At 44.2% G+C, this 24,494-nt stretch overlaps 1 protein-coding gene across 2 annotated transcripts in view; it reads left to right on the forward strand.

The window, feature by feature from the left end:
* ABI3 (ABI family member 3) overlaps positions 1–24,494 on the forward strand; it is a 77,984-nt gene that overhangs the window by 24,610 nt on the left and 28,880 nt on the right. Inside the window, exons 3-6 of one of the 2 annotated variants that reach the window (XM_077459983.1) lie at positions 4,138–4,314; positions 18,671–18,759; positions 22,050–22,106; positions 23,802–23,932. In XM_077459983.1, coding sequence (XP_077316109.1) covers positions 4,138–4,314; positions 18,671–18,759; positions 22,050–22,106; positions 23,802–23,932 — 454 coding nt within the window. Of the gene's footprint in view, positions 1–4,137; positions 4,315–18,670; positions 18,760–22,046; positions 22,107–23,801; positions 23,933–24,494 lie in introns of both variants that reach the window. The other variant, XM_077459982.1, reaches the window with a different exon arrangement.

Below are 24,494 nucleotides of genomic sequence, written 5' to 3' on the forward strand. Positions count from 1 at the left end.
AGCTGCAATGAAATAGAGTACATTTATCACTCTGGTAACATGGGTGTAACTGGTAGGAAGTTCCCACAAGAAACAAGTAACAAAGTTCCCCTTTCCACTGGCGGTGCTTTGAGAAAGGTATCCTCTCTCTAAAAACAGAGTTTTACTGTAGTCGCAGGGTGTGAATATAATAGATTTGTTTTTTGCTGGCGGGGGGGGGGTCATTTTCACATACTTTATACTCTCCTCAACAAAAATGATGCTGTCCTCAACATAAGCAGATATGGTATGGCACAACAAAATTGTATCTCTGTCTTGCATTATCTTTAGGGCGTCAGGGGTAAATAGCAATCCTCGTTGCTGGGGAGGCATGCTCTCTATGACAGCTGCTCCCATAGGTGGTCAGTCACAGTTTCTCACTAGGCCTATTGCATGATATCGTACCTGGTGGTGTCTTCTTGCTAGTACACCAAGCTATTTGGTAAACCTTTTTCATCACATATTTGTTTAAGTTACTGTAATTCAACCAGGAATGATGAAGAACTAGGGGACACACTCTTACTTTTGTCCCTTTGCTTAACTAAAAGGCTAGATATACATTTGCCACGTCAGTTTAAAAAAAAAATGGTATTATTTATGTTTTAGGTGAGAACGCATTTAACAATGTCAGCGGCAGCAACATTTGGCCAAAGAAAGAATTGAAAATGACAATATACAAGGGCCTAGAAAGAAGTCACAGTGAGCACCAGGATGGACAGCAGTCGGTTAAAAATTGATAGGTGGAGATGGAAAGCGGGGAAGCCCTAACTACCGGGTTTTTTGCCATGCCAGTTTATAGTTCCCACTAATAGCATTGTCCTTTTTTGTGGCCAACTTTTTTCCTCTTTAACCGATCCACGACCGGCTCCTGTATATATATATATAACGGCAGAATGGCTGTGCTGCGCGAATCGCTATATATATACTGTGGCTCCTTTAAGAGCTATAGCAGACGTCTGCGTGCCCGCTGCACCTGTGGTTGTGGGCACAAGAGCAGGAACGGGGATTTGTGTGTGTAAACCTAATCCTAATCCTAGTCCTGTCAGGGGAGGAGAAACAGATTGTGTGTTCCTACTAAGTAGGAACAACGATATGTCTCCTCCCCCAGTCAGTCCAATCCTCTCACAAGTTAGAACACAACTAGGGAACACACATTTAACCCCTTGATCGCCCCTTAGTGTTAACCCCTTCCCTGCCGGTGACATTTATGCAGTAATCAGTGGCTATTGTTAGCTCTGATCGCTGTATAAATGTCAATTGTCCCAAAAAAGTGTCAAAAGTGTCTGATTTGTCCACCGCAATGTCGCAGTCCCGATAAAAATTGCTGATTGCCAAAATTACTAGTACAAAAAAAAAATGCCATAAATCTATCCCCAATTTTGTAGATGCTATAACTTTTGCGCAAACCACTTAATATACGCTTATTGCAATTTTTTTACCACAAATATGTAGAAGAATACATAGTGACCTAAACTGATAAAGAAATTCGTTTTTCGTTTTTTTAAAATTTGGGATATTTATTATAGCAAAAAGTACAAAATGTTGTGTTTTTTTCAAAATTGTCGCTGTTCTTTTGTTTATAGCACAAAACATAAAAACCACAGAGGTGATCAAATACCACCAAAAGAAAGCTCTATTAGTGGGGAAAAAAGGACGTACATTTTGTTTGGGTACAACGTTGCACGTCTGCGCAATTGTCAGTTAAAGCGACGCAGTGCCGTATCACAAAAAATGGCCTGGTCAGGAAGGGGTAGGGGTAAATTCTTCCAGGGCTGAAGAAGAGATAAACAGTGTAGTTACAGATTACACAGGTGTAGCACTTATCCCTAAAGAGGCCAACCCAGGTCCTTCACCTGTCTAGTGGCTGTCAGCCCATGTACCAGCTCCCAAGCACACCTAAGTTCAAGCTAATGGTGTTTTTGAATATTTATTGCAGTACTTGGGTAGAGAGATGAGGGTGTAGGATACTTCAAAGCATGTGCAGGCATTAGAGGACAGCTTCTCAGGAAAAGTCCTTCAGTAGCAGCCTTAAAGAAGAATTTTTATTTTCCCATTCAGTTGGGGCTGTGCCCACACTGCATTGGTTAACTGCTTGTTTTGTCCAGGAGTGCAAAGAAGGGCTATCCTTTCCCAGTCCTTCAACCCTCTGGAAAAAATGCTCCCCCACATCCATCGATGGACTGTTCCTGCCTTCCTCACATTGGTCATAGAGCTGGTCTGTGGCCGTGATGATATCAGGAACAGTCCATTCACAAGACTGCTAGCATATAGGGGGGCTGGAATGGGAATCGGTCTTGCACTCGGAGGATCTGAGGATTAGGTAAGTATATCTCATCTCTGTAATCACCTAAAAATAATTAAAAATTAGCACTTAACCCATGCATTGCGGACACAGCCCCACTGCATGGGAAAATAAAAAGCATGCTTGGAGTACTTCTTTAAGTATTGTTGGAGGTAGAGGGGATAGACAGCTAGTCTCTATGCAAGCAGTCACAGCCCTTGTAGCAACCTCTGGAGTCTAACCCTCAAAGCACATGAATACCTAGAGCTTTAGGCAAAATGTCCTACTCACAATGTACAGAGACGGCTCCCCAACCAGCTTACCTGTGACACTGTTCAGGGAAAGGGGTCCTTCTCCATCCCAGATTTCTGAGGTAGTCCCCCCCCTTCAATTGTCTTTCAGTCCATATTCATTTAGGCCTTCACCCAAGCACCTGTTCAGGCCTGATAAGAACAGCTTTTCAATAGCACAAGCTGCCTCCAAGAGGCAGAGACCCCGGAAGAGAGAGAGCTCAGACCCTCCCAAACATTTAACCTCTCACCAGCCACAACTTCTTGGGCCTCACTCCCAGGGATTGGCTAGGGTCAGATACATTTTCATAGCCCAGTGGTTAACCCACTTACTCTTTTCCTAAAAGCTTCTTCCAGAGGCAGGCAGAATAAATTAACCACCAGGCTTTGGGATAGACCTAACCAGGCCTGAAAAATAAATTGCTGCTTAGCTGGGTGCAGCAGAGCCAAACATTAAGTGCTTCCAGCTTAGGGCAGGGTGCTACAAAGGTATCTAATAAAGTGTTACTAACTCTCTTGTAGCTGGACTCCCCAGTTTATTCTACACTTCTTCAAATCTATTGGATGAGCGTAATGCCATCATTGGGTTTATAATGGCTGCAGCAATTGATTAAAACTAGGAAAGGTGGGTATTTCCCACCACTGGTGACTGTGAAAGATATAAGAAGCCATCACTTTATTTATACAAACCTGAAATAAAAGTTAAGGTTGTATTTACTTTTAAAGGCTCAACTTTGTACATATCTGCTTTGTTCCCTTATGCGTATAATAATTCAAATGCTATTTCTTTCCTAGTTGAACTGCAATTACAGCAGAGTTTATGGAATGCAGTGTGCAAACTGGGAGCAGTTATAAGAGATAAAACGATAATCCTCCCAATCTAGAAGACTGTGGTCCGGCCGCACCTGGAGTATGCTGTCCAGTTCTAGGGACCAGTCCTCAGGAAGGATGTACTGGAACCGGAGGTCCAGAGAAAGGCAACAAAGCTAATAAAGGGTCTGGAGAATGTTAGATATGAGGAAAGGTTACGAGCACTGATTCTCTTATTCTCTCTGGAGAAGAGACGCTTGAGAGGGGATATGATTTCAATGTACAAATACCATACTGGTGACCCCACAATAGGGATAAAACTTTTCCCTGAAAGGGAATTTAATAAGACACGCGGCCATTCACTAAAACAAGAAGAAAAGAGGTTTTACCTTAAACTGCGTAGAAGGTTCTTTACTGTAAGAGCAGTGAAAATGTGGAATTCCCTTCCACAGGCGGTGGTTTCAGCGGGAGGCATCGATAATTTCAGAAAACTATTAGATAAGCACCTGAACGGCCACAACATACAGGGATATACAATGTAATACTGACATAAAATCACACACATAGGTCAGACTTGATGAATTTTTTTGTCTTTTTTTGGCCTCGCCTACTATGTAATGTAAGTATTTAATCAAATCAGATGTGTTTGTATTGTCCCCTGGTGGTAAGGAAAATGTAGAGTATCATCCATGGCTACATAAAAAGACATTTAATTTTTCATTCTATTTCTGTCTGCAGTTAATAGATATCCATGGTGAAAAGGTTTCCCGGCGCAAAATTGGAAGTTTGACAATTTCAAAAAAGTTCCCACGCACTCAAAAAATTGTGTATGGAGAGAACAAAGGACTACATTCCACATATGCCAGAAATCCCATAAATTTCTCTTCCCTTGATAACACTGGTCATGGAATCATGGTGAGACTTTCACTCCTTTTGTATGCTATTGCTCTTTGTAAAGCTTAATTGAAGCCACAAAAATGGATATTAAGTTAGATAAACACCTGGCACACCCTGTGTGCACGCCTATGATTTTGTGTAGTTTTACATCCACTTTCTTATTACAACAGTTGTGCAGGGTGTTTAAATATGATTGTGAATTTCAATAGCCACCAGAGTTAGACCCAGTACATTCAGTAATCAGCTCTCAGTAAAAGTCCTTCTTCTCTGCAATATAAGTCTGTGTAAAGCCACTTGTGATGGCTGCTACTCAGCTCTGCCAGCAGAGAGCACTGGTGAGAGTAGGAGAGACTAATGCCCTGTACACACGGTCGGAAATTCCGATGCAAAAGGTCCGATCGGATTATGTTGTTGGAAAATCCGATTGTGTGTGGGCTCTATCTGACTTTTTCCGCCGGAAATTCAGACGGAAAAAGTTTGAGAGCATGATCTAAAATTTTCCGACAACAAAATACGATCGTTTGTAGAGAATTCCGACAGACAAAGTGCCGCACATGCTCAAATTAAATTACGAGACCAAAGCTATTGGCTACTAGCCTCTACGTAGTCCCGTCGTATGCAACGTAGGTCACCTTGTTCCGAACGATCGGATTTTCCGACAACTTTGTCCAACCGTCTGTATGTTTTGGCCAAAATCCGTTGGAAAAAATCTGACGGATTTTGTGGACGCAATGTCCGATCGTGTGTACAGGGAATAACTGGATTTTAAAGTTATTCTAAAGGCTTTTTTTTAACCACTTCCTTCGTTATGCATCGGTACTTTGAAGAGGAATATTGTTGTTATGGCAGCAGCTAGCTATCCTCTTCTTCAGCGGGTGGTCCACTCAAAGATAAAAGGGGTTTCGGTGGCGGAATCGCCACAAGATCACTATTATCGGTGGCGGGAGAGGGCCCCCCTCCCTCCGCGCTCTGGTGCCCTCCACCGCTTGCCAGAGCCGTCGGCAGCAGCGGAGGCGATCAAATCCTCTCCCTAGCCTGACATGGAGATTAGTGAGGGGAGGATCATTGCAGGGCGGAAGTGACATTTTGATGTCACTTCCGCCTATAGCTCTTAAAGGGCCATTTTTTTTGTATTTTTTTAAATTACATTTTTTTTTTATTGCATTTTAGTGTAAATATCTTTTTTTTTTCTGTCTTTTTGACCCCAGATCTCATATTTAAGAGGTCCTGTCATGCTTTTTTTTCTATTACAAGGGATGTTTACATTCCTTGTAATAGGAATAAAAGTGATACCATTTTTTGTTTTAAAAGAACAGTGTAAAAATAAAAGGTAAAATAAATGATAAAAAAATGTTTTTAAACACGCCCCATCCCACCAAGCTCGCGTGCAGAAGTGTACATATACGTGAGTAGCACCCGCATATGAAAACGGTGTTCAAACCACACATGTGAGGTATCATCGTGATCATTAGAGTGAGAGCAAACATTCTAGCCCTAGACCTCCTCTGTAATTCAAAACATGCAACATGTAGAACCGACGCCTATGGAGATTTTTAAGGGTAAAAGTTTGTCGCCATTAAACGAGCGGGCGCAATTTGGAATCGTGACATGTTGGGTATCAATTTACTCCTCGTAACATTATCTTTCACAATATATAAAAAAAAATAAAAAATGGGCTAACTTTACTGTTGTGTTATTTTTTAATTCAAAAAAGTGTATTTTTTCAAAACAAAATGTGCGCTTGTATGACTGCTTCACAAATACGGTGTGACAGAAAGTATTGCAATGACTGCCATTTTATTCTCTAGGGTGTTAGAAAAAAAAAATATATATATATATAACTTTTTTTAACTTGTAATCAACAAATCTCAGAAAGAGGCTCGGTCCTTAAGTGGTTAAATAATAAAATGGGATTTTTATATACAGCTTACCTGTAAAATCCTTTTCTTGAGAGTACATCACGGGACACAGGAGCTTCATTACATAGTGGGTTATATAGGCACCTCTGGTGATTGGACACTGGTTGACCCTAATTAAGGAGAATTCCTCCCCTATATAACCCCTTCCATTTGGGAGGCACCTCAGTTTTGTAGCAAAGCAATAAGAAACCACGTAAAACCCAAGAGGGGCGGGAGCCCTGTGTCCCGTGATGTACTCTCAATTTTACAGGTAAGCTGTATATAAAAATCCCATTTTCTTGATCATACATCACGGGACACAGGAGCTTCATTACATAGTGGGATGTCCCATAGCAATGCTCAGATTGAGGGGAGGGAGACACAGATCATAAACATAGACCGCCAGGGACCTGAGGACCTAAACTGCAGCCTGCAGTACACTGCGCCCGAAGGCGATATCCTCTTGCCCTCTGACATCCACCTGATAGAATCTGGTGAATGTGTGGACTGATGACCAAGTCGCAGCCTTACAGATCTGAGCCAGGGAGGCCTGGTGATGCACTGCCCAAGAAGCACTGACAGCCCTAGTAGAGTGCGCTTTCACCTGAAAAGGAGGAATCTTCCCCTTTAGGCCATAGGCCTGAGAAATAACTTGTCGGATCCACCTTGAGAGAGTGGACTTTGACGCTGCCTGGCCCTTTCTAGGGCCTTCCGTCAGAATAAATAAACAATCAGTTTTCCTTATCTGAGAAGTTGCTTGAAGATAAACACTGATTGCTCTAACCACATCCAAAGTGTGTAAAGACTCTTCCTCTGTGGACTGAGGGTCCGGAAAAAAGGATGGTAGGATTACATCCTGATTCAAATGGAAAACCGAAATCACCTTAGGTAGAAAGGACCTGTTGGGACGCGTGACCACCCGGTCCTTATGGATAATTAAATACGGCTCTTTATTGGAAAGAGCTGCCAACTCTGATACTTTTCTAGCCGTAGATATGGCTACTAAGAAGACCAGCTTTTTAGTCAGGAGAGCTAAAGAAGCCAGATGCAAAGGTTCAAATGGTTGCCCCTGTAAGGCCGAGAGAACCAAATTCAGATCCCATGGGCATACCGGAGGTTTAACTGGCGGTTTTGTCCGCATAGCCCCCTGGATAAAAGCCCGTACCAGGGAATGGGATGCAAGCGGTTTTTGAAAAAATACCGACAGGGCCGAAATCTGCACTTTAATAGTGCTTATGGCCAAATTCATTTCTAGGCCTGACTGGAGAAAGGCCAAGATTCTGTTAATGACATACTTTCTAGGATGCCACTTCCTGAGTTCACACCAGGAAACATATGTCCTCCAGATTTTATAATAAATAAGCCTGGAGGCCTGCTTTCTGGCATTGACCAGAGTAGAAAGGACTGGCCCCGAAAGGCCACGGTCTCTCAGAATGTGGGTCTCAGCAGCCAGACCGTCAAATTCAGACTGCGTAAAGCAGGATGGTAGATTGGACCCTGTGAGAGCAGATCTGGCCGGAGAGGGAGGGTCCATGGCCTGCCTACTGCCAACTTCATGATTTCTGCATACCATGGTCGCCTGGGCCAAGCCGAGGCCACCAAAAGGACCGACTTCGTCTCCCTCTTGACCCTTCCCAGGAACCGCGACAGCAGCGGGCTCGGGGGGAAGGCATAGATCAGATTGTACTGATCCCAGGGAACCGTCAGAGCATCTGACCCCTGAGCAAGTGCATCTCTTGTCCTTGACACAAACTTGTCCAGTTTCCTGTTGAACCTGGACGCAAACAGATCTACGTCTGGAGTACCCCACTTGTGACATATGTTCTGAAACACATCGGGGTGCAGAGCCCATTCTCCTGGGCACAACTGCTGGCGGCTGAGAAAATCCGCCTGCCAATTCTCCACTCCTGGGATGAAGACTGCAGAAAGACACGGAACATGCTTTTCTGCCCAGACAAGTATGCGATTCACCTCCTTTTGGGCCACCAGACTTCTGGTACCGCCCTGGTGATTGATGTAAGCCACTGCGGTGGCATTGTCGGACTGAACCCGAACCGGGAAACCTCGCAGTCTGTAAGACCACTCTATGTAAACTGCCCGAATCTCCAAGATATTTATGGGCAGTAGACTTTCGGTCGCAGACCATTTGCCCTGCGAGCACGTTCCCTCCAATACAGCTCCCCAGCCTGTCAGGCTGGCATCTGTTGTGATAATCTTCCATGAGAGAGGAAGAAAAGTTTTGCCCTTCAGCAAATTCCTGGTTTGTAACCACCAGACAAGACTTTTGCGTGTCCCGGGGGATAGACGCATAGGAAGATCCAGGGATTGGGGCTTCCTGTTCCAAGCCGCAAGGATGCATCCTTGCAGAGGCCTTGAGTGGAACTGGGCGAATGGGACGGCCTCGAAGGAGGCGACCATCTTCCCTAATAGTCTCATGCACAACCAAATGGAGGAAGATCTTCTGCCCAGAATCAGGCGCACCAGATCTCCAATGGCCAAGGCCTTTAGCCTTGGAAGAAACACCCTGCCTTGAGCGGTGTCGATAATCATACCTAGGTATTCCAACCTGGTAGTCGGTTGTAGGGACGACTTTTCTAGGTTTATAATCCAACCTAGGCGTTCTAGATGTTCTAGCGTTTTGGTGACGCTGCGACTTAGGAACGCTGCAGTTTTCTCCATGAGAAGCAAGTCGTCTAGATAGGCCATGACGGCTATGCCCTGAACTCTTAAGATTGCTAAGAGAGGGTCCAGAATCTTTGTGAAGACTCGAGGGGCTGTAGCAAGCCCGAACGGCAAGGCCACAAATTGAAAATGGCGCCGCTCTACCGCGAACCTTAGAAATTTTTGGTGTGCGGGAAAAATTGGCACATGGAGATATGCATCCTTGATATCTATTGATGCCAAGAATTCTCCCCCTTGCAGGGAGGAGACCACAGTGCGGATTGACTGCATTCGGAAGGTCTGGATGTGTAAAAACCGGTTTAGGTCTTTCAGATCCAGGATAGGTCTGACACTTCCATTTGGTTTTGGAACGGTGAAGAGATTTGAGTAAAACCCTGAACCCTGATCTTTCGGGTTTACTTCTACTATCACACCCTGGGATAGTAACTGATCTAAGGCCAGAAATAGCGGTTTTTGCTTTACTGGATCCCTGGGGATCCTTGACCTTAGGAAACGAGAAGGTGGAATCTCCTGAAACTCTAGCTTGTAGCCCAGAGATACTGAAGAGATCACCCACTTGTCCTGGATCTCTTCCCGCCAGGCGCCTGCAAACTGCAGGAGCCTTCCCCCCACTCTGCCGAGCGGGGGCGCCCCTTCACAAGGAAGTTTTGGGGCTCTGCTTGGCAGGCTTTCGCCCCCAAGTCTTTTTCTGTCCCTGGGCTCGGCCTTGAGCCTTTCTAGCAGTGGAGGACTGAGAAGGCCGTCGCCACTGTTTAGAGCTTGATGCTTCGGGAGAGAGAGCACGCCTGAATGAAGGACGCTTGCTCTTTTTGACTGGAAGGAGGGTAGATTTACCTCCTGAAATATTTTGGACGAATTTATCTAATTCTTCCCCAAACAAACGCTCCCCTTTAAACGGGAACCCAGTCAAATGCTTTTTGCATGACAGCTCAGCAGCCGAATTCTTTAGCCATAGGGCCCTTCGCATGTGAACCAACATGAGAGACAAACGTAAAAGCTTGTTGGACGGAATCCAAAATCGCATCAATTATGAAACACAGGATGTGAGGCAATTCTGCATAACTCTCCACTTCCTCACTGGGAAGGAGCCCAAGCATCTGTTTAACTTGTTCCTTGAGGAACTGACACAACCCCACGGCTGCGACTGTAGGTTGCACCACAGTGCCAGCCATGGAAAAGGAGGCTTTTAATAAGGTTTCCAGCTTTTTATCAGTTGGATCCTTGAATACCTGCGCATTATCCAAAGGACAAGTTAGGTTCTTATTCACACAAGAAACAGCCGCATCGACCAATGGGACCCCCCACTTCTTGGTGAAACTTTCCTCCACAGGATAATGCATGGAAAACCTCTTGGGAGGAGTAAACAGTTTATCGGGATGTCCCCAATCCTCATACATCAATTCATCCATTAAAGGATGAATTGGGAAGGAATAAGCAGTCTGTGGGGCTTTCCTGACTCCCAGGGAAGAAACAGAGGACGTAGCGACTTCAGCAGCAGGCATTCTGAATGTGGTACCCACCAATTCAGTATAATACTGCACCTGCTTTCTGAGTGCCTGGGAGGAGGGGACTATCTCCTCTTCCTCTGATTCATCCGACTGCTCATGATCCCTATCCAAAGATAGGGATCCCTCCTCATTTTCAGAAGAACCATCCGAGAGAGGGATTTTAGCAGAGGGAGGGGATCTACCCCTTTTCCTGCTATCTTTTAGGGAAGCAGAAATAAAATTCATGATTCTCCCTTCAAAACCCTCCAATGTAGCCCTAAGGGAGTCCTCAGTGACATAAACCGGGGCTGCGACATTAGGAGAGGCTGCAAAACCTGACAGGGGCACCGACTCGTCTTGAGAGGCTGGCTCCAGTCTTGCAGGGGGGGATGGTAATTTACAGGCACTTTTGGAACCCCTGGACCTAGGCGGTGACTTGCCAGTGCTCTTATTACCTCCCCCTGAGACCCTCTTACGAGGAGACATAGTACTAGGCTACAAAGCAGAGGTACTAGTACAAGTGCGATCACTGTTGCGCTTAAAGTCTCACAATAAATAAATATATGATTAAACTGCACAACCTGATGCTGAGTAGGTGTCTTAAGGTTTGCCTGGATCCAATCCCCACGGATGCTTACTGCCCACAGCTCCTGTGTCTCCAATTACAGTCCCCTGACGCTCTGGGCTTTTAAAACTGCCGCCTGGCGCCTGCGCAGCACAGCGCCGTGCACACTGACGTGCACGGCTCGCAACCACACCCCCCCTCCTCCATTAGGCCGGGAGCGCGCCCGGCGCGCGTGCATGAGGACCGCGGAATCCGGGGGGGAGGAGAACCCAAAATGGAGCAGCGTGGGACCCCTGAACTGCGTGGGACCCCTGTTTACCTTCTTTGTGGCAGGGACTGCAATGGAGACGTGAGTTAGCTGGAGAAACAGGCTTTCACTTGAGCGTGTGTATTGAAAGGCATGTAAGTATGCATCAGGCTGCTCTTACTCCCTCTAGTGGTGGAAACCAGGTAAGACATACAACTACTCACAATGAAGAAATCCATTCATATATTAAATATACAGGATGACTTCCCTTACCTGTCCCCGCCGCAGGAATTGCTGAACCAGACAAATTCCAGCCTTCACCCATCACGGCGGGTATTGTTAGCCAACCTTCAGGTATATCTGGGGCTCTTACTCGGAAGAACCTCCCACCTGGGCCATGTAGAAAGCTCTGCCAGAAACTTTCGTGCGCTCTGTATAAACAGTACACCAAGTCTGGTTTTCCCAGAGCCCAGTCTTCCAATGGAGAGGACTTACAGGCAAAACCTCGCTTCTTCGGCAGACGAGGCCCGGGTACCATACCATCTTGGGAGTCAAATATCGGCCCGAGGTATGGATCCGGTTTGTTGTAGCCCTTCGGCCCTCGCAGGGACCTGCATAGAGCTAAAGTTTTACGTGACCATCACCTAGACACTGGCGAAAAAACTGAGGTGCTTCCCAAATGGGAGGGGTTATATAGGGGAGGAATTCTCCTTAATTAGGGTCAACCAGTGTCCAATCACCAGAGGTGCCTATATAACCCACTATGTAATGAAGCTCCTGTGTCCCGTGATGTATGATCAAGAAACATATTATACTTAACTGCTGTGTGCAAGGGTTTTGCACTAAACGGCCCCAAACTTCCTCTTCTGGAGTTCCCTGTCGGCCCTCTCCACTTCTCCTGTTCTTTGAAATGGCTTATTCGACCCACGGGTGTTTGACACATGTGCATTAAGGCAAAAAAACTTTTTTACCTTTTAACCCATTTAAGAAAGGCAAAGAATGTTGGGCACACCAATTAATCCTTAGGGATCTGTTTATAAAAAATGTGTTGTGCAATGTCTCAAGCATTCACACAGTTGTCACAATTAACCCACATAATTAGCCTTATGCCATGTACACACGACCCGGAATTTTTGCAAAGGTCCGACGGAACGAATCTGTCGGACAATTCGATCGTGTGTGGGCTTCATCAAACCTTTGTTGTCCAAAAATCGGACGGACTTTAGAAATAGAACATGTTTTAAATCTTCCCGCCGGACCCAGTTGTAATGTAAAACCCGTTTGTCTGTATGCTGGTCCAACGGACCAAATACGACACAAGGGTAACTACAGCACCTGCGTGCAAGAATGTTTCCAGCGCGATCCTATCGAGCTGGTTCTCGGCTGCGAGATACTTACTGTACATCTTGCGCTTACTGCAATAGGAAAAACACAGGAAAAAGCATGAGAGAGAGGTGACAATGTCCCTTAGGTCTGGTATGGATTTTAAGGGAAACCCCCTATGCCGAAAAAACGCTGTGGGGGTCCCCCAAAGGTCCATACCAGACCCTTATCAGAGCATGCAGCCCAGCCAGTCAGGAAAGGGGGTGGGGATGAGCAAGTGCCCCCCCCAACCGTACCAGGCCACATGCCCTCAACATGGGGGTGGGTGCTTTTGGGAAGGGGCGTGCCCTCTGGGCCCCCCCACCCCAGCACACTTTATCCCCATGTTGATGAGGACAAGAGCCTCTTCCCGACAACCCTGGCCATGGGTTGTCGGGGTCTGCCGGCGGGGGGCTTATGGGAATCCGAGAGCCCCCTTTAATAAGGGGGCCCCACAGATCCTGGCCCCCACCCTATGTGAATAAGTATGGGGTACATCGTACCCCTACCCATTCACCTGGGGGGAAAAGTGTCAATAAAAAAACACACTAGACAAGTTTTTAAAGTAGTTTATTAGGCAGCTCCGTGGGTCTCTTCTGTCTTTGGTGGCCTCTTCTCCCGCTCTCTGGCCTCTTCTCCTGCTCTCTGATTCTTCTCCTGCTCTCCAATTCTTCTCCCAGGCTCCTCTGCTATCGTCTGCTCTTTTGCCGCTCTTTTGCCGCTCTTTTGCTAGTGCTGGCTGGTGTTTTCCATTGTCTTCTTCCCTCTGGTCTTCTTCCGATGTTGACACGACGCTCTCTCCCACTGCAATGCTGTGTGCACGGTGCGCTACGACATGGCATGGGGCGAGGTATAGTTCAGGTGCCCCCCTTCCCCAAAGCATCCACCCCCCATGTTGAGGGCATGTGGCCTGGTATGGTTCAGGAAGGGGAGCGCCTGCTCATCCCCACACCCTTTCCTGACCGGCCGGGCAGTGTGCCCGGATAAGGGTCTGGTAGGGACCTTGGGGGGACCCCCACGCCGTTTTTACAGTGTAGGGGGTTCCCCTTAAAATCCATATAAAGACAACGGGGCTCGTAAGGTGTCAATCTCACCAATAAAAGCGGTGAGCTTGACTTCCTTTTCTAGTCCCGTCATAACTCATCACGTTCAAAATTAGATTTAGTCCGTGTGTGGGCAAGTCTATTCATTTGGAAGTCTGTTGTAACTCCGTCGAAAGTCCGTCAGGAAGACCGTTGGACCTAGTCTGCCGTAAAGTCCGGTCATGTGTGGGCAAGTCCGTTCATTCGGAACTCTGCCGAAAGTCCGTTGCGAAGTCTGTCGGACCTAGCCTGCTGGAAAGTCTGGTCGTGCGTACGCGGCATAATGCATTTATTTCCTATGATGATCATCAGCTCCAACTAGTAGCCATATTGTGGTCTTTTCCTGAAATGCCTCAATCGGAAAGTAATGGAAATTATTTGAGATGGCTGGGAGGATGCTTGACACATTCTCACAGTAAATATTTGATGAATGAACCCCTTAGCAACCAATACAAATTCATTTTAAATTGATCTGAAATAAAGTGAACAAATCTGATGTAGTTAGAGCTCATTATTACTAGTTCTAATGCTTGGCGCGCACGTGCCCGTTGCACTGCGGGGGTGCCGATGCATGTGGCCGGCAGTCCCGATAAACACCGGTCACGCACAATCGCGGGCACAAGAGTCTGAAAAGGAATATAGGTGGTAATATATTGTATAAAACCTGCTAACCACACACAAGGAACACAGTAAAGTGGTAAAGCTATTCAAAATAATAATTTTGGTCTCAGAAAATGCATGTTTTAGTCTACTGAATAAAACATTAGGGTTGAATAAAGCCAAGGAGTAGCCACACGGAGGGGTAAATCATACTTTTTTTTTTTTTTTTTACTCTAGTGTCTCTCCAGGCTTTTAATAATTCTGGTTTAATTTTTTAATCATTTAATCAAAAATCCATTCAGCCAGAAGCTGGTGAACGCAATGCTGATTTTATACAATGCAAAATCCAGCAGAGCAGAAAGGCTCCCCATACAAACCACAGCCAGAGTGTTGAGCCATACCGAAAAGAGAAGTAGATGTAAAAAACAGAAATAGAATTAGACAAGTGAAACAATGACTCCAGTTCCCAACATTGGCTCTAATTATCTCAGAGTCCAGTCTCTGTGGAGATCAGGAGAGACTGTGTCATACAATCTAAGGCCCCATTCACATCTGAGCGTAGCAGAAACTTGGGCAGAAATGCGCGTTTCTGCCTATACTTCCACGAACGTGCAAAAAACACTCAAAAATGTGCATTACGCTTGCGGTACAATTATTTCTTAATGGCCCCCCAAACATGAGTAGCAAAAACACGCAACGCCAACTGCACTTGGCTCAGTCGCAAAATTTGGTACTTGGGTTTCACGTGACAGGCAGCCCATTCAAATCCATTGTCTGTTGATTGAAAAACATGGCAAAAATGTGCTAAAACGCCTATCGCAAAACACTATGCTCAGATGTGAATGTAGCCTTAGTAAAAACTTACCGTCATTCTTTCAGGCTAACCTAAGAGTGGTATACAGTGTTGTGAAAAAGTATGTGCCCCCTCCCTTTTTCATTTTCTTTGCATATTTGTCACACTTAAATGATTCAGATCATCAAACAAATTTTAATATCACACAAAAAAAACACAAGTAGATCCTAAATGCAGTTTTTAAATGACGAGGGAGGGAAAAAAGCTGTCCAAAACTCCCTGGCCCTATATGAAAAAGCAGTTGTTGCCCCAAACCCCCTGCTAAATCATTGATAAACTGTGATTAGCCAGATTTTTTGGGAAGCTGAGTTAAATTTCACTTGCCAAACCCATACCTGATTACTGCCAGACCTATTGAATCAAGAAATCACTTCAATAAAAGCTGTCTGACAAAGTGAAGTACGCTAATGGCGCGTACACACGACCAAACTTTTCAATGGACTAGGTCCGACGGTCTTCCCGACGGACTTTCGGCGGAGGTCCAACGGATTTTCTGAACGAACGGACTTGGCCACACATGACCGGACTAAGTCCGTTCGACAGCTTTTTTTTTTTCGTTTGGAACCTGATGACATAAACGGGACTAAACAAGGAAATTCAATAGCCAGTAGGCAATAGCTGCCCTTGCATCGTATTTGGTCCGTCGGACTAGCACACAGACGAACGGTTTTCCCAATTTTTAGTCTGTCGGACTTGAGTCTAGATAGATTTGAAACATGTTTTATGTCTAGGTCCTTCGGACTTTTGGGTAAAAAAAGTCCACTGGAGCCCACACACGATCAAATCGTCTGACGGATTCCGGTCCACTGGACCAAGTCTGCCGGAAAGTTCAGTCGTGTGTACGCGGCATTAAAGATCTCAAAAAGCAATACATCATGCCATAATCTAAAGAAATTCAAGAACAGGTTGAGATACAAAGTAATTGACATGTATCAATTTCTAAGGCTTTGGGACTCCAGCAAACCATGGTGAGAGCCACTATCCACAAATGGAGAAAGCAGTGGTGAACCTTCCCAGGAGTTACCCGCCTATCAAAACTACTATGACAACTCATACAGGATGTCATAAAAGAACCCAGAACAATATTTAAAGAACTACAGGCCCTACTTGCCTCAGGTAAGGTCAGTGAGACTGGGCAAAAAACTCATCCATGGGAGAATTCCAAGGCAAAAGTCACTGCTGATCAAAAAGAACACAAAGTCTCGTCTTACATTTGCCAAAAAACATCTTGATTATCCCCAAGACTGTTGGGCAAATATTCTGTGGACTGATGAGACAAAAATTTACGTTTTTGGAAGGTGTGTGTCCTGTTACATCTGGCGTAAAGCTAACACAGCATTTCATAAAAAGAACAACAGTCAAACATGATGGTGGTAGTCTGATGGTCTGGGGCTGCCTTGCAGCTTCAGGACCTGGACGACTTGCCATAATTAATAGAACCATGGATTCTGCGCTCTACCAGAAAATCCCAAAGGAGAATCTCTGACCATCAGTTCCTGACCTCAAGCTCCAGCACACTTGGGTTATGCAGCAGGACAATGATCCGAAACGCACCAGCAAGTCCACCTCTGAATGGCTCCAAAAAAATTAAATGAAGGTTTTGGAGTGGTCTAGTCAAAGTCTAGACAGAAATCCGATTGAGATGCTGTGGCATGACCTTAAACCGGCTGTTCATGGTCAAAAGCCATCCAATGTGGCTAAATTAAAATAATTCTGCAAAGAAGAGTGGGCCAACATTCCTCTAAAAGATGGTAAAGACTCATTTCCAGTTATTTCAAATTCTTGATTGCAGTTGTTGCTGCCAAGGGTGGCCCAACCAGTTGTTAGGTTTAGGGGGCAATTCCTTTTTAACATAGAGTCTGGCAGGTTTGGACAGCTTTTTTCCCTTAATAAATGAGATCATCATTTAAAAACTGCATTTTGTATTTACTTGGGTTATCTTTGTGTAATATTAAAATATGTTTGATGATCTGAATCATTTAAGTGTGACAAATTTGCAAAAAAATAAAATCACGAAGGGGGCAAATATTTTTTCACAGAACTGTATGACACTGTATGACAGCGGGGGCCTGATCAAACTGTAGGATACTCAGTCTACTGCAATGGAAGTGAACTTTAAAAAAAAATTATGTCAAAAGGGTAGAGTATGGATTTATTAAACATAAGTCCCAGTGTACGACATATGGCATAGCCACAACTCCCCCCCAGCCCTCAAAAATGTTTTGCGTCATAGATAAAATTTCAGTGCATGTTACTGCTGTATCTTACTATGTAGCCAATAAACAATTGTTCCAATGAATGGTACTCAGTATCTGGCTTGATTGCATCAGAGGATTATTGCTACATTCCTTCCCGATGTGTCTTTGTATTCTGACAGCAAAGAGACTTCCCCACCGGCGGAATACAATGATTGGCGCTGCCGGCTATAGCCTGCAGTGCTGATCGAGAGGACATTTTCCAACAAGCTGGTTGAACAGAAGTCGATCAATAGATCAACTTCTGTTCAACCATAGAGACCATACATGGATTGAAATTTGTCCAGTCCCTGCTGAACCAGACAAAATTTGATCCATGTATGGCCATCATTAGGGTTTAGCACTTCTGCCTTGCAGCACTGGGGTCATTGGTTCAAATCTGCATGTTCTCCCTGTGCTTGCATAGGTTTCCTCCGTCACTTTAAAGAAATGCTTGTAGGTTAATTGGCTCCTGTCTAATATTGGCCATAGATTGAAAGCTCCTTAAGGGCAAGGACTGATGTGAATGTACCATATACAGTATATTTGTAAAGTGCTGGGTAAATTATTGGTGTTATATGAATGTTGGGACTACAGAACAAATAATCCTTTTGTTGTGCAGAATTTCTGTCATTTTGCAAAAGGTAACTGGGCAGGGCTGACACCACTCCACCACAAAACTGTTGTCAGTCCACAACAGGGCTTTAAGTGATTGTAAAGTCTCTTTTTTTTCTCTAAAAATAACAAACATGTTATACTTACCTGCCCTGTGTAGTGGTTTTGCACAGAGCAACCCAGATCCTCCTCTTCTCGGGTCTCTCTTCAGCTCTCCCGGCCCCTCCCTCCTGTTGAGTGGCCCCACAGTAAGCAGCTTGCAATGGGGGCACCCGAGCCGAGTCACAGCTCCCTGTGTCCATTCAGACATGGAGCCCCAGCTTGGCCCCGCCCCTCTCTCTCCTGATTAGCTAACTGACTTTGATTGACAGCAGTGTGAGCCAATGGCGTCGCTGCTGTGTCTCAGCTATTAAGGAGGAGAGTCCCGGACGACCGAGGAACTCGTGGACATCGCTGGAGAGAGAGGGGGCTTAGGTAAGTATTAGGGGGCTGAGGGGGGCTGAGGGGGGCTGCTACACTCAGAAGACTTTTTTTATCTTATAGGTAAAAAAACTTCTGACTTTACAACCACTTTAAAAGCTAATATCTGGCAGACTAACAGGTATTTTTCTGTATTTTCATGGGACTTTAAAGGGATAAAACATGGAAAGAATTGGAATTTTCTGCTAGGCAAGGTTTTGGGGTTGGTGACCCACTAATGGTGGATGTGGGTTGAATTCCTAACCAAAGTATTATTCTATATACTGCAGGACTCTGAAACACAGCAATTATCAAAAACTGGGACCATGTCACGCAAGATAAGTGTAAAATCGATGACCCAGGCTCAGAACACATTTGGGTAAGTGCAGAATAAGATTGATTATCATTCAAACATCTGATGTGGTTTAAATAAATAACATAACCAAGTCAGTGGGGTCCGAACCAGGTTGCACTATAAATGGCAGGGCTAAAAAAAAATTGAAAATGAAAATTATTAGTAAGATTGGAACAGAGGAGTATTAGATAGTTGTTAAGGCGTCCTATGGCCCGGCACTGATTGGTAAATCTGTAATGGAGGAGCCTGCTGCATGCAGCCACCTCTACCAGCCAATCAGATTGTTGGCAAAGGGGTAAATGGCATTGGTTAGATGACCCTCCAGAAAGAGTTTGCTGAGGTATAGAGTACAGCGCAGCCAATCTCCAGCTCTGTCACATGGGAGAAAGAGTAAGGAGTCACTTCCCACAATTCTTATTCAAAATAATGAAACAAAAATGTCACACGCCAAGGATGTCCCCTATGCCCCATATTATTTGTTCTCACTCTCGAACCTTTCCTTTGTAAGATACGTGAAAATATAGATATCGATGGAGTCAACATCGCCGATAATAAATAAAAAGTTACCGCTTTCGCTGACGACATTCTACTATTTTTATCTAAACCCTTTATAGCCCTACCAAGCCTCCTCAAAGACGTCCGTCTATTCCAGTTCATAGAACATTTAAAAATCAATTTCACAAAGTCGTACGCTCTCAATGTAACACTAACAAAACCACAAGTTCTACAATGCAAACAAAACGTTCCATTTACGTAGAAAACAGACGCAATAACCTACCTAGGGATTCAATTTCCCACAAAATTAGCCGACCTATACTTGAAAAATTCTCTACCACTTTCTACCACCTTCTCAAGACTATCGCAGAGGATCTTAAGAAATGGAACAAAGCACACTTCACCTGGTTTGGCAGAGCGGCTATCATTAACCACTTCGCATGCAGGCCAATTCTGACATTTCTCTCCTACATGTAAAATTCCTAATTTTTTTGCTAGAAAATTACATAGAACTCCCAAACATTATATATGTTTTTTTAGCAAAGACCCTAGAGAATACAATGGCGCTTGTTGCAACTTTTTATCTCGCACGGTATTTGGCGCAGCAATTTTTCAAACACGTTTTTTTCAGAAAAAAAACTGTTTCATGCTTTAAAAAACAAAAAAACAGTAATGTCAGCCCAATTTTTTTGCATAATGTGAAAGAGGAGGATACGCCGAGTAAATAGATGCCCAACATGTCATGCTTCAAAATTGCACGCGCTCGTGGAATGACGCCAAAATTTGGTATTTAAAAATCCCCATAGGCAACGCTTTACATTTTTTTACTGGTTACATATTTTGGGTTACAGAGGAGGTCTAGGGCTAGAATTATTATTCTTGCTCTAACGTTCGCGGCGATACCTCACATGTGTGGTTTGAACACCGTTTTCATATGTGGGCGGGACTTACGTATGCGTTCGATTCTGTGTGCGAGCTCACGGGGACAGGGGCGCTTTAAAAAATTTTTTTTATTATTGTTAATTTTATTTTTTTAGTTTTACACTTAAAAAAAAAAATTGATGACTTTTATTCCTATTACAAGGAATGTAAACATCCCTTGTAATAGGAATATGGCATGATCGGACATATTTACAGTGAGATATGGGGTCAATAAGACCCCATATCTCACCTCTAGGCTGGGAAGAATAAAAAAAAAAAAAACGATCCTGGCTTCCTAGAATACCGAGGCTGGGCTTGACGTCATAACATCGCGCCCGGCCTCCGAACGATCATAGAGACTCCGGGGACAATCTAGTCCACCGGAAATCTCTATGGTTACTTGCTGGGGCCGGGGGATCCTGTGACCGACTCACCGATGGAAACGGTGAGTCGGTAGAAGCACCGGAGGGCGGCGGGGGGCGTCCCCTCCCGCCGCCCGTAAGAACGATCAAGCAGCGGAACAGCCGCTATGATCATTCTTATGGTGCAGGGAATCGCCGGCTGAAAATGGCAATATCTGAATGGTGTCTGTGGCCTCAGGCATCATTTAGATATAACCACTGAAGGCCCATGACATCAATAGACGTAGTGTGGGCACCAAGTGGTTAAAATTAATATCCTGCCACGCATACTATACCTTCTTTAAACAATACCTATCAAACTTCCCAATACCTTTTTATAATCATTCAGAAAAATATGCAGGAACTATCTCTGGAATGAAAGACACCCCAGAATTAGTTACACCCAGTTAACAAAACCCAAAACCAAAGGAGGAATAGGCCTACCTGACATACATCATTACTGTTGGTCCTGTCAATTACAGAGTATCATAGACTTGCACACCCACCAGCAGGTAAAAGATTGGGTAACCCTAGAAAACTTTCTCCTTGCACCCTGTTAGCTGCGTCCCATGGATCAGTCGAAATCTTACACCAAAAGACCTAACAGAACACCCCCACCATAGGCCCTACATTGGAATGTTTCACCAAAGTCTGCCATAAACTCAAACTTTCCAAGAACCCAGGCACTCAATCACCAATCCTAATGAACTCTCGGGGATGGTCCCCCATCCACTATTCAATAAACAACCAGACATAGGTTTATGCATACACCACCTCTTTTCGAGTGGGCAACATACTTACTCTAGATTCTAGAACATATGAACACACTCTTGGCTGAACCAAATCTAGATCCTCTAGAATGCTTGCAAATTAAACATTATATAAACTCTACTCAACGCAAAACAGACCTGTCCAGAGCTTTAACCCCATTTGAAAACCTATGCCTAAGCCACAAGCCTCAATGCCATTTTATTACTAAGATCCGCAATATGCTCTGGGACAATACCTAGGCTGACGAGGGATCAGCCTAGGCACACAGGGGGATGTTTCAGGATGGAGAGCAGGGGAAGTGACCGGTAAATATGTAATTTACCGGTCCCTTTCTTTCCTGAATGAACACAGTGAACGGTTGGTACCAATCACTCATGTGTCCATTCAGCACTGAAGCATGGTAAACTGTGTTAACTGTGTTTCAGTTTGTGAATGAGCAGGAAACGCTTTCTATTCATTCATCTGTGCAGCTGAGGACTGATGAATCTATGTCTTCAGTCACTTTCGGCCTGGGGGGGGGGGGGACCTTTAAGGTAGGCTGTATGGGGCCCCATGATTTCTAACAGCAGCCCTGCTTATAATATATAAATATATATATACATACATACATACATATATATATATATGTATATATATGTATGTATATATATATGTATGTATTAGAGATAATACAACTTCTGCAACTAAATCAGTAATACCCTATCACTGTGTGTCTTCATACAGTAGAAGCTGTCGGATAAAGGATCCAGTCGCCCCTCCCCTGGTTCCTGATGCGTTTCCACAGTAAGTATTTTTCTCACTTTCAATAGGTTTTTATTAGAAGATATCAAGATACAGGAAATAATATAGAAGAGCATGCAGGTATAAGCAATGCACAAATAGTTGCCCGAGTTGTAGAACCCGGTGGCGCAGTACCATATCAAAGCACAACAGAAGCCTATAGTTTTTCTGGTCAGTAAAGCCATGGCACAAATGTGGTCTACATTAATTAATTATTAAATTAGAAGGCTGGTAAGAAACTGGCTAGGATGTAGTGCCAAGTTCAGTTGGGTGACAAAGTCTGTTTTGAAAAGGAAGAACATAATGTAGGTGGGAAGGTCCCCTTTGTAGAAGAATGAGAAGAGAATAAGAGGAAGAGATGAGAAGGTTCAGAATTAGATAAAAAAAATTTTGGGGTAGATCAGACTAAATTTTAAAATAAAAATAAAAATACTCAGTTTCAATTATATATAACAAAAGACAAGACAATCTCGTAAAAACATAAAAAAAAATAATAATTCCCAGAATATCGCTACAAATGCACTAAAGTCACTTCAGGGGATGGGGTGCAATATATTATTCATGAGTGAGGTCAAACCCAGGTCCACTACTCAGATATTTATTTCCATTTTCTGAATTTCTATTAAAGTAAAAAAAAAAAAAATGTCTACAATCCCCAACCCATACCGAGTGACCCCAGCATTATACATAACAATACCCATGGTTTGAGGACCATGATCGTGATGCCTCAGGAAGTGCAGACATGGAAAGGGAGTTTACCCATGCCTGACCAGATTATCTGTTCATTACAGCATATCATGATTAAAAAAAAGTAATTACTTAAACAAATAGTTCAAGGCTTATTTCACCGATGTAACCATGTTTCACATTACACCTATATTTAGGGTGTAACATGAAACATGGTCACATTCCCCAATACCACCTTCAGAGGAGTGAGAGGGGGCTGGCAGGGGGAGTCTATGTGCCACATACCTGTTCCCTCTAGGGACAAAGTAGGTGGTCACTCCCTCCCTTGTTAACTGGTTTTGGGAATACTTTGAGTTCCTAGTCAAGCATGCATGTGGGTCAGTAGTGGTAAAAATAAAACAAACCACGCACAACATTTTTATTTTTTTTAATGTGGTTAATTTTACAAGTACATTTAATGATCCAGCAGTGTCTACAACTGTCTCTCAGTAAGTGTTCTCCAGAGCTGGAATGCCCGGAGAAAGCATAGGCTCCCTCAAAGGGTGCCAGGTAGGTGGGCACATGAGACCCCTCTGGACATCCTTCCCAATGCAAAGACCCCAGTGACCATCAGCATTGGGCACTGGTGCTTTGGGAGGTGTACACCTGTTTTTGGGGAACTCCTTTCAAAATACACCCTCAATGCTAAAAGGCATTCACTCTGGTATCGACGTGCCAGGGGCTGCACGATTACTGCTCACTTGCCATGGAGATACTAGCAGGAATGCCTTGTGTGCCAGGCTGGTTATTTTAAAAGGAATAAGGGCAAACATTTTATTTTTTTAAAACTTAAAAATAAATTCTATTAACAAAAAAATACATTTAACCTTTCTAGTGCCAAAAATGTGTAATAATAAACAATAAATTAAAGAAAAACAGCTGGCATCCAAATGTGAGCCTAAACATTTTTTTATATTGGTATTCCATTTATTTTCTGTCTGTAATGCCTTCTGTTCTCTGGCATTATTTTAGAATTCCCAATGGAACAGCTTCCAGTATCCCTAATTCCCCCATTATGGATAACGATCTTCCTTTACCCCCTCTACCTGCACTGTTTGAGCACTGCGACCCTCCTGCAGATGAAAGGCACACAACGGGATCAGGTAAGTGACAGTATCTCACTGCTGACTTCTCCTGTTTTATCATCTATTGAGGCTCAGCATTTTGGAAGCTCAAATTTGCCGACCTACTAAATATATCTATTATTTCCAATATTTTATCCATTCATGTACTGGGTGCTCTTTGGTTTCAGTAACAATAGTTGCTCCTTCTGTTTGCCTACAAGCATGGCTGTGCAAGGAATGTGTTTGCCTAATTTGGAATAGGGCTGTCAGTGTCCCATACCTGACTGTGGAGCCCAAGATGATGAGGGTGGCCTCTTGCACAATTCCCATCCAAGTACCTCTGGTAGTGGAGACAGAGACTGGAAAGGTGCAGGTGTCTGGAAGCTGTAGGAGTGAGCTGCAGCTTGGAGACACAGGAGTCCTTCCAGTGGTGGTGTGGAGTCTGGTCACAAGCCTTGTTCAGCAGGAGTCAGGCAGACAGGTGCAAAATCAGGATCAGGTTCAAGGTCGGGAACATCAGAAGTTGATAACGTGCTAGTGGTGTGGTACCAAATCAGGAAGCAGAGACGTAGTCATAAATCCAAACAGAGGTTGGTTGGTA

The sequence above is a fragment of the Lithobates pipiens genome, unplaced genomic scaffold, assembly GCF_037356315.1.
Source record: "Lithobates pipiens isolate NorthernLeopardFrog02 unplaced genomic scaffold, aLitPip1_a1.2 Scaffold_28, whole genome shotgun sequence".
In the NCBI taxonomy this organism is placed as follows: Eukaryota; Metazoa; Chordata; class Amphibia; order Anura; family Ranidae; genus Lithobates; species Lithobates pipiens.